The sequence below is a fragment of the Bactrocera latifrons genome, unplaced genomic scaffold, assembly GCF_001853355.1.
Source record: "Bactrocera latifrons isolate USDA-ARS-PBARC rearing strain unplaced genomic scaffold, ASM185335v1 scaffold_66, whole genome shotgun sequence".
NCBI lineage: Eukaryota > Metazoa > Arthropoda > Insecta > Diptera > Tephritidae > Bactrocera > Bactrocera latifrons.
In genome coordinates, this window is record NW_017537334.1 from 749187 (window position 1) to 758414 (window position 9228).

General features: G+C 32.9%; 3 protein-coding genes across 3 annotated transcripts; 2 read left to right on the forward strand and 1 right to left on the reverse strand.

The window, feature by feature from the left end:
- Positions 1 to 335: 335 nt before the first annotated feature.
- Positions 336 to 1551, forward strand: LOC108975529 (pre-mRNA-splicing factor ISY1 homolog). Its single transcript, XM_018944070.1, has 4 exons — positions 336 to 425; positions 495 to 517; positions 580 to 740; positions 810 to 1551. Exons 1-4 carry the CDS (start codon positions 423 to 425, stop codon positions 1454 to 1456), a joined length of 834 nt encoding a protein of 277 aa, XP_018799615.1. The 5' UTR covers positions 336 to 422; the 3' UTR covers positions 1457 to 1551.
- Positions 1552 to 1838: 287 nt separating this feature from the next.
- Positions 1839 to 5117, forward strand: LOC108975530 (ADP-ribosylation factor-like protein 8). The gene is made up of 4 exons (XM_018944071.1): positions 1839 to 2111; positions 3173 to 3327; positions 3387 to 3548; positions 3605 to 5117. The coding sequence occupies exons 1-4, from the start codon at positions 1989 to 1991 to the stop codon at positions 3723 to 3725; spliced, it is 561 nt and encodes a 186-aa protein (XP_018799616.1). The 5' UTR covers positions 1839 to 1988; the 3' UTR covers positions 3726 to 5117.
- A 1951-nt stretch (positions 5118 to 7068) lies between these two features.
- LOC108975509 lies at positions 7069 to 8792 on the reverse strand. Its single transcript, XM_018944024.1, has 2 exons — positions 8486 to 8792; positions 7069 to 8416 (listed from the first exon to the last, which is right to left on the reverse strand). Exons 1-2 carry the CDS (start codon positions 8651 to 8653, stop codon positions 7331 to 7333), a joined length of 1254 nt encoding a protein of 417 aa, XP_018799569.1. The 5' UTR covers positions 8654 to 8792; the 3' UTR covers positions 7069 to 7330.
- Between the last annotated feature and the right edge of the window lie 436 nt (positions 8793 to 9228).

A 9228-nucleotide genomic window follows, 5' to 3' on the forward strand; every position in this document is an offset into this window, starting at 1 on the left:
GAGTAAAAACATTTGATAGATTACATAAGTAAAAATTAAATAATTAGAGAAATATCTTCTTTCCTACTACAATAAGAAAAATTTGCCAGTTCATTGAACTTAGGGTAGTTTCCTTCAAGCCTGGTTATCAGCCATCTGTCAGTTAAGTTCAAACTAACTTAACTATGACTACTTCTTTCGGTAAAAAACATTTTTTTTTTTAACCAGAACTTAACTGACAGACGGCTGCTAACCAGACATTGGAAAATATTGCCATTGGATCTAATCTACTTAATCACATTCTTGAAGCTGAACCATATGCTTAAGTCTATCGTGAACGTCTGCAAATTCTGCATCTAAGAAGAAGATAATGTTTACCGAAAAGAAAAGTAAATTTTTGTACGATTAGAAATCTATTGGCTGTGTTTTTATAAATCGTTGAAATGGTAATTATTATATGAAAATTATATATTTCTGAAGTATGTATAATATTGACAACTACTTTTACATTACAGGCACGTAATGCTGAGAAAGCAATGTAAGTAATTTTCACTTTTAGCATGTATATAAAAATATATTGGATGTCTGCTCCGTTTTCAGGACAACATTGGCGCGTTGGCGCGCAGCTAAGGAAGCCGAATCTGGAGAAAAAGATAGACGACCTTACCTAGCTTCAGAATGCACTAGTTTACCAAAGTGTGAAAAATATCGTCTGGAAATCATTCGCGAAATATCTAAGAAGGTAGCGCAAATACAAAATGGTAAATCAATGTATAAAATAGTCAATGTAAATCCCGGACTGACTTTTACTTTCCCTTTTCAAATTTTAGCTGGTTTGGGCGAATTTCGGATACGAGATTTAAATGATGAAATAAATAAGTTACTGCGTGAAAAGCGACATTGGGAAAACCAAATTTCTGCTTTAGGTGGTCCGCATTACCGCCGTTATGGGCCAAAGATGTTTGACGCCGAAGGACGCGAAGTTCCAGGAAATCGCGGTTATAAATATTTCGGTGCTGCAAAAGATCTACCAGGAGTGCGTGAACTTTTTGAACAAGAACCACCAGCACCACAACGTAAAACACGTGCTGAGTTGATGAAAGATATAGATGCGGAATATTATGGTTATCGGGATGATGACGACGGAACTTTAATTCCAATGGAAGAGCGCATTGAACGTATAGCGATACAAAAAGCTCTACAAGAATGGAAGGAAAAAATGGCACGTGATGGTCATGTTGATGAAGAAGAAGAAGAGGAAATATACGGTTCAATAAAGACGGCTGCTGATGACAACGACGATGATTCTGATGCACGTAAAACAGTATCAAATACTGAAGTTGGTAATGATCCTTTGGAAATGTTGGCACCGCGATTCACGGCACATGTTCCTGTTCCAACCCAAAAAGATATAGAGGAAGCATTATTGAAGAAACGAAAACAAGAACTGCTGGAAAAATATGTGGGCAGTGAATAAAGTATTTGTATTTGTAATTACGTCTTATTACTTGAAAAGTAGTTATAGGTGTAATCTTAATTATTATTAATAATTAAATATTAAAATATATTTTATGTTTGGAGATTCTGTTTTGAACAAATGTGGATGAAAATTCAGTTAGTTTCCGCTTCATGAGCTTAAAACTTAGCTATAGCTGCTTAATTAAGCTTGTTAATATTTGGATATGTATAATTTATTTTTGAATATTCGTATGTTACGCTAATATAACATGAGCAGACCCACAAAACAAATAACAAAATAAAACGTTTCTTTTGTGGATCCCCCAGTTGTTTCCACCCTCTGTTTTTATAGAGTTGGCATTACTTTTTAGTAAATGTCATTGTTGTCAAACACGGAAATTCTTCTTCTTCTCCTCAAGTCAACAGCGCAGTAGAAGAAGAAAGGAAAAGTTTGTCATTTCGCATTTGGTGTAAAGAAAAAAGTGTAATAGTGAAAAAAGGCTGCGACAAAGCAATTAATAGTGAAAATTTATACGAAGACCGTGATCAATATGTTAGCGTTAATAAACAGAATACTGGATTGGTTTAAAAGCATTTTCTGGAAAGAAGAAATGGAACTGACGCTGGTTGGATTACAATATTCTGGCAAAACAACGTTCGTGAATGTTATTGCAGTGAGTATTTTGCGATAGTGCGTGTGCGAAATCATTTTCCAAACCACCCACCCGTAATTATAAACGCTTAAGCATTCGTTAAAGTCCACACAAATAATGTGCGTTTATAGTGACACCCTAAGGCAATCCCATTTTTCTTTTCCGTGCGCGAAAAAAGATCCCTTATGACCAGGAACTAACGCCACTCCCCACCGAAATTTTTTCATTAAATATGGCTCTATTGCTCACTATAGTATTTGCTGTTGCTTTGCGTCATTGCCCCCATAACTATCGTTATACTTTGCAGCTATCAAACTACAAACATTCGAGCTATTGTTCTGTGATTTGTTATTTGTTTATATGTTTTTATTGTAATTCACACTTGTACTAATTATGACTGGAGATTAGCTTACTTTTGGCTTCTGCAAAACAGACAATGCGAAGCTAACGAAAATATATATATGAAAGACGATTTTAATAGAAATCAATAAACTGTCATCTGATCGCACATGACTTCGGCCCCCTTCTGCACTAAGACACAATTGCTTCTGTAGCACGCACTTTTATTTGTACGGCTAAATTATATTTAATACATATATCTTTGCAAAAAAAAAAAAAAAACTGAAAAGAACTATTAATTAAGAAATATTAAATTGAATGCAGGAAATCAAATGAAACATTGCATTGAACACATATATGTACATATATATGCATTTTGTTGATATAGGATTTGATTTGTAATGTAATAACTTGTATGGTACAAAGCGTACTTACAAATATTCCCTTCTTAATTCTATCAAGCGATTGGGGTAATAAACTTTTAAGTTTGCAAATGACTCATATACTACATTATATTTGTTAGTGATAACATAATGCAGTAAATATAATCCATTGTGTAAATGTAGAGCTGTTTGTATATATGTTAATGTTGATTGCACTGTTGATCTCAATAACCTACTTACAATGCTGAAAATATTAATACCATAAATTCATAAATGCATGATTCTACATTCACATATCGAAGCTTTTGTTGTTGTTGCTTTTAGTTATATTTACTTACTTTTCTTATATTTACTTTGTAGTCTGGACAATTTGCCGAGGATATGATACCGACGGTTGGTTTCAATATGCGTAAAATCACCAAAGGCAATGTTACTATTAAAGTTTGGGATATCGGCGGGCAACCAAGATTCAGATCGATGTGGGAGCGATATTGTCGCGGTGTAAATGCTATTGTGTAAATACTCAATTAATTGTGATTTGTGAAAATATTCTGATAACTGTAACAATCTTCAGATATATGGTGGATGCAGCTGACTTGGAAAAAATGGAGGCATCTAGAAATGAATTACATTCATTGCTAGACAAACCGCAGCTAGCGGGTATACCTGTGTTGGTACTAGGCAATAAACGTGATCTTCCAGGTGCACTTGATGAAACCGGCCTAATTGAGCAAATGTAAGCGTAATTTATAAATTGGAAACCTATTTACAAGGAGATGTTTAATTTTTCAGGAACCTAGCAAGTATACAAGACAGAGAAATATGTTGTTACAGCATTTCATGTAAGGAAAAGGACAACATCGACATAACGCTGCAATGGTTGATCGCACACTCAAAAAGCCAAAGCCGTTAGAAATTTACGCCTATAATTTACCAATGCTGTTGCTGTAGAAAGCAAAATTTATGAATCGTGAGCAGAATTATAAGACAATGAAAATACAAATAAATAACAATTAACAATTAAAACGAACAACAACAAGAAAATGATAAAAACCGTAGAAACTGCAAAACAATTAGGCATTTTAATTAAACAAAACCAAAAAAAAAAAACATTCTCAAACTACACTTGGTATGAATCAAATGAGATAAATGTATGCAGGTGTGATTACGCATGATGATACACTAAATAGATAAACAATATATTCGTTTAAAGTGAATTGACAAACATGAAATGTTCAAATTACGACTAAAGAAAACCACAAATCATTTAGCTAAAAATACATTTCCAATCGTGCATTTGTGATTACGAGCTACTTCTTGGAAGCTTTACTCGAGCCAGTTAAATTTATTTCGAAATTGATAAAAGAAAAGTGTGGTGAAAATTGGTTTTTGTGCGTTTAGCTCATTTAGTGCAAAAACTTCAAATTCAACAGTAAAACAAATTTGTAAAATGCAACACAGCAAAATTATTAAATATGCACTGAATTGTATCTATATAAAACTTTTAGTTTAAAACTCATTTGTCCACTTCAATGTCTCAATTCTTAAGTTTAGTCAAATCTAAACAAGAATAGTTTTCTAGCGCTCGGTGTGATTACAAAATATTACATATAACTACATATATTATTTACATTTAAATGCTATATTTAGAAATTTCATTTATATTAACATATGTATGTATATTTTTAATTCGAATTTGTAGGCTACATTTGTTCTTATGAAAGTTCGCTAAGAACCTACCTTGTTGAGTACGCGTCTATATTGTTTTTTGATAACTATAATAAGCGCAAACTGGTGGCTAATAAAATAATTTTAACGAATGAAAATAAGCCAACTATAAACGCAAGACACTGTACGAAGTGCATTACTACACGTTTGATATCGAAATGTGAAACACAATTATTAAGCATTGTTTATTGTATGTATTTAATCGAGTTATAAAAGGAAACACAAAAAGACAACGCATGAAAACCTTTCTCATGTAAAATACAAACAGCGATATGCGTTATATTGTTGTCTTTTCTAATTTCACATATGTGTGTGTTTGTGCGTGTGTGCACGATTTTGTAAGAAGTGTACACATGCTGTTGCCACGCACGTTGAATTGTTTTAACTGATTTAGTCATCAACATTTCCTAAATTTACACAAGGACTCATAGCATAGTGTTTAAAACATGGAAAGTTCTCAAAAGAATAGTAATGCTTAGTAATAACAAAATAACAAAAAGGTAAATTAAAGTGTAAACAAAACGATTATATATGAACAATTCTAAGTAAAATAAATAACTTTAAATAAAAATCACAATTGAGTTTTCTCGTTTTAACAAACAATAAATTACAATTATTTACTAACATGTGAAAAAGAAATCTTTCTAACTACGGGTATCAATTATAATTTTCTGAGCAGTGTATATTTAGCTTGCCACAAAGTTTGTAACACACAGAAGGAAGCACGTCCGAGACTCTATAAAATATATACATAAACGATCAGTATGACGAGCTGAGTAATTCTGCATGCAACCAGTCTCCGCATGACACTGGCCACCTCTTTGCATGCCCAACCAACCCCACCCATCTAWCACCCCTTTCCCTTTGGTCCGACCCCGTCGAAACAGCACGTTTCCTGGGCCTCCCGTTAGATGACATCGACGACAACACTGATATCCCTCACCATCCCAACGGGGACTGATAATCGTTATAACAACAACAACAACGAGCTGGGTAATCCGTTCCCACGACATGCGGGTGTACGTAACCAAGACGGACCCGGATTTGTATCCGGCCAAGGATTGTCAACGACCAATCAACAACGAGCTGAGTTGATATAGCCATGTCCGTCTGTATGTACATATATGCACAAACTAATCCCTCACTTATGATATATCGAACTGAAGCTTTGCACATGTTCTGTTCTCCACAAAAAAATCGTTATCGGACCATATACATAGCTGCTATGCAAACTGTACTTTCAAAATTTTATTATAAATATTCAATTTATTTTATATTTATTCTAACGTGCTGTATATTTTCGTTGATTTATTGGGTTTCCACGCGTCTTTTACTGGTTTTTATAAGAATACTCGAATATTATAACGTAGAATATGTAAAGACAGGCATTTGGCATTCAACCTTTTCGTGAGACGATGTGCTGCATTATAATTAGAGGGTCATAAATATCTAATAATTGCATAAAAATTAGCTCAAGTAATAAATATTTAATTTTTAATTGCCGTATTAATAATCACAAATCACAAAATCAATGAAATATAGCAAAGCAATACATTTGTACAGGTAACGAAGAAAAAAAGAAAAAAATATTTTTTTTACAAAATGGTGGCTTTCCAAAAAAAAGCTAGTTTTGTGTGAAAAAATTCAAAATTAATTTTAAATTTCGAAAATATACGTTTCTAAAAATTCATGTGAATATTTTAAGAAAAGTTGACTTTTTGAATTTTACAAGTGGATTTTAAGCCGCTTATATAAAAAGTAAATGTAAATCTCATGACAGTGAATGCAGTTACAAACATATGCTTTGTGAGTCACTTACATGCCACCCATATAGCGTATGACCTGCCAATATGAGTAAATTCAGGAAGCCAACATCTTTTTGACACAAACTGAATTGCATTTACAACAACCTTGCCTATGACATGTCTTCAAWTCACTAATTATTTATGCAGGTAGCAGTGTAGCCACTGCCTGTTTCCAAGAATTATTGAACTACACACACACTCACACAAATTCACCGGTTGTTGCTTTGTTCCGATGCAACGGGATGCGCTGGGCGGTTTGTTTTTATACATAACTTTGACTGTGGTGAGCTCATAAATATTTTTTCTAGTGTTTAATGAAGGAATTTAGGTGTAAGGTATTTCCGTTCTGTGTTCGATTAACATAAATACATATGTGCATGTACATTTATTGCTTTTGAATTCTGCTACTTATTCCTTTTTATTGGGCAGTTTCCATTAATCTTTGTAACGTAGCGCGTGTCATTTCTTCGAAACATTAAGAATGTGTACGCATAGGTTTGATAAATGTGCAGCATATATACTTGTTTAAATGCGATGAGCATACGCTAACATCTAATGAAGGATACAAACCTAGACTTATTGTCTGCTAGAAAGTATTTTCAATCCGTAAAGCGGTAATTATTTTCTATTTTCCAATCTTCGTGATGGTTGCGATAAAAATTATGTTTAAAAATTTAAATTATGAGATCTACACAACTTCCCCTTTGAAAATAAACATTAAAATAAATTCTTACTTTTTATTAGGTAAATGTGCAGAAAAAAGGTATGATTCAGTTACAACAACAACCTTTCATAATTGAATCACACAAAACTTATAAAATATGCCATTTTAAGCGAAATCTCAGCCTTAACATTTATATTTGACAATAAGCTAGGTAAGTGCAACATAAATAAACATATATGTATGTAGATTTGTAAAAATTGTTAATTAAAGTTTACTTTGCAGAAGTAATTAAATTAATTACTTAAACTTTTGAGTATAAAGCTAATTGGTCAATGAGTCGATGTGAATTTTGTTAGATATACTCTCATCGTTGTATTCCAAGCGCGATTTAATCATTTTATTTTTTTCCGTTATTCTTGAATGAAATTCATTGCTATTTTTGATGCAGCTAAACGGTGTTCTCTTTATACCATTTTCATTAGAGTCTTTTTGCTTTAATTTAAGTGATTTCATATTCTTAGGCTCATTTTCCGAATTTTCAGTTGTTACACGTTGCGGCGATATTTGCAATTCTTTTGTAATACGGCGTGTGGGTAATGGAATTTTTTCATTAGCGCGTGTGCGACGCATACGTTTATGTGTAATTTTTCTAAATAGTTGACCTTGTCGATCGGGTTTGTTTGCTTCCACGGCAATCTTTTGATTATTTGAACTAGTTGAGCAAATACTATTATCACTCATGTCAAGCGAAAGTGTTGCTAATATGCTTTCCAACAATACGCTTTCGGTAGTTTCATCGTCATCATCGTTAAACATTATTGGTGTTCGGTCTACACCAAATGTGGGCGAACGTGGATCAATTTCATCTTGTATAATTGTTGGTGTGCGTTGAAGTGAAACGGGCTTATGTATTAAAATATCTTCTTTTCCAGTTAAAGACTTTTCTTTACAGGATTCTGAATACTCAACGACTTCTTCAATCGTTTCGATCTTTGTTTCTACTTCATAAGTAGTATTTTTAGTTGCAAAATCTATGCTATTACTAATTTTATCAATCGCATTATTGAACTCTTCTACGGATACAAAAGAATTTATATTCTCTGCATCTTTATTTGAAGGCAATTCCATATTAGGTTTCGATTTTATGTCCTCCGATGTGATAAGTTGGGGTTGAGTGCCGGCAAATAAATCAGCAAATGTATCGTCTAGGTTTAAAATTTTATCTTGCGAGTCGTCAAATGATATCGGTGTGCGATTGAATTGATAACCAGGTGAACGTGGATCGTTTAGGTTGTAGGAAAATCCTTTGAAGATTCTTTTACGCAGTTGTGCAACTGCACTCTCGGAATCACGATTCACTTCAACATTTTGTAAACCGATGGTGGTTTGATTTTTCGCCGAAAAGATCTATATAAAAAGAAGTGACAAATTAATGTAATTACCTATATTATTAACCGCTAGTGTAGCAATAATTACACTGATCGGTGTTCTGCACATATTTGGCGAACGTGGGTCCTGTACATCATTCACTTCCTCATATTCAAATGTTTTTTCCATGTCAATTGGCATACATGATGAACCAGTCGGAACTGTAGGCGTCTCTGGCAAATAAGTGCCCTCAATTTTCGTTTGTTTAGCGCCCATGATCAATATGTTTTTTTGTTGTATAAAATGGTTTTGCGTATTTAAGGTTTATTGTCAATAAAAAGCAAATTATGAAAATATAGCGCGACTTTTTCGTTTTTCAAATTATAATGGCGGTTGTTTTAAGGCGAAGTTAGCTGCTATTTCAGTAAAGAACAGATGTTAAAATGAGGCTGCCTGATCGTTTGTACGTGACTAGCTTTTTTTTTTTTTTTTGAAATAAACATGCAACTGTATAACAGTTTATGTTCTACAAATGTACATTTATACACATATAGTATATATGTACATGGACGTTACAAATAGCCTTATAAAATAAGATAAGGAAATTGTATATGATTGTGTGTAAATAAATGTTTTTTTTTTTTGAATAATAATAATTTACAACGGCAAAATATTTATGTATATTTTTCCTATAATCCCGAATAAAGCTTTCGAATGAAAATACGAAAATTATTATGTCAAATAGCATCAGGGTTTGTTTTTAAGGAGCATCGGTTCTTAATGAGATAGTCTAAAAAAGGCAGTATTTGGGAATAAAATAAATCTTTATGCCAATGGTTTTAATATTTTCA

Excerpts from the sequence above, each read along its gene's own strand:
- LOC108975509 (XM_018944024.1), bottom strand. The coding sequence starts at position 8,653 with ATGGGCGCTAAACAAACGAAAATTGAGGGCACTTATTTGCCAGAGACG. Across the intron at positions 8,417-8,485 it reads TGTGCAGAACACCGATCAGT|ATCTTTTCGGCGAAAAATCA; the intron begins GTAATTATTGCT and ends CTTTTTATATAG.
- LOC108975530 (XM_018944071.1), top strand. The coding sequence starts at position 1,989 with ATGTTAGCGTTAATAAACAGAATACTGGATTGGTTTAAAAGCATTTTC. Across the intron at positions 2,112-3,172 it reads CGTTCGTGAATGTTATTGCA|TCTGGACAATTTGCCGAGGA; the intron begins GTGAGTATTTTG and ends TTTACTTTGTAG. Across the intron at positions 3,549-3,604 it reads ACCGGCCTAATTGAGCAAAT|GAACCTAGCAAGTATACAAG; the intron begins GTAAGCGTAATT and ends TTAATTTTTCAG.
- LOC108975529 (XM_018944070.1), top strand. Across the intron at positions 518-579 it reads CGTAATGCTGAGAAAGCAAT|GACAACATTGGCGCGTTGGC; the intron begins GTAAGTAATTTT and ends CTCCGTTTTCAG. Across the intron at positions 741-809 it reads GGTAGCGCAAATACAAAATG|CTGGTTTGGGCGAATTTCGG; the intron begins GTAAATCAATGT and ends TTCAAATTTTAG.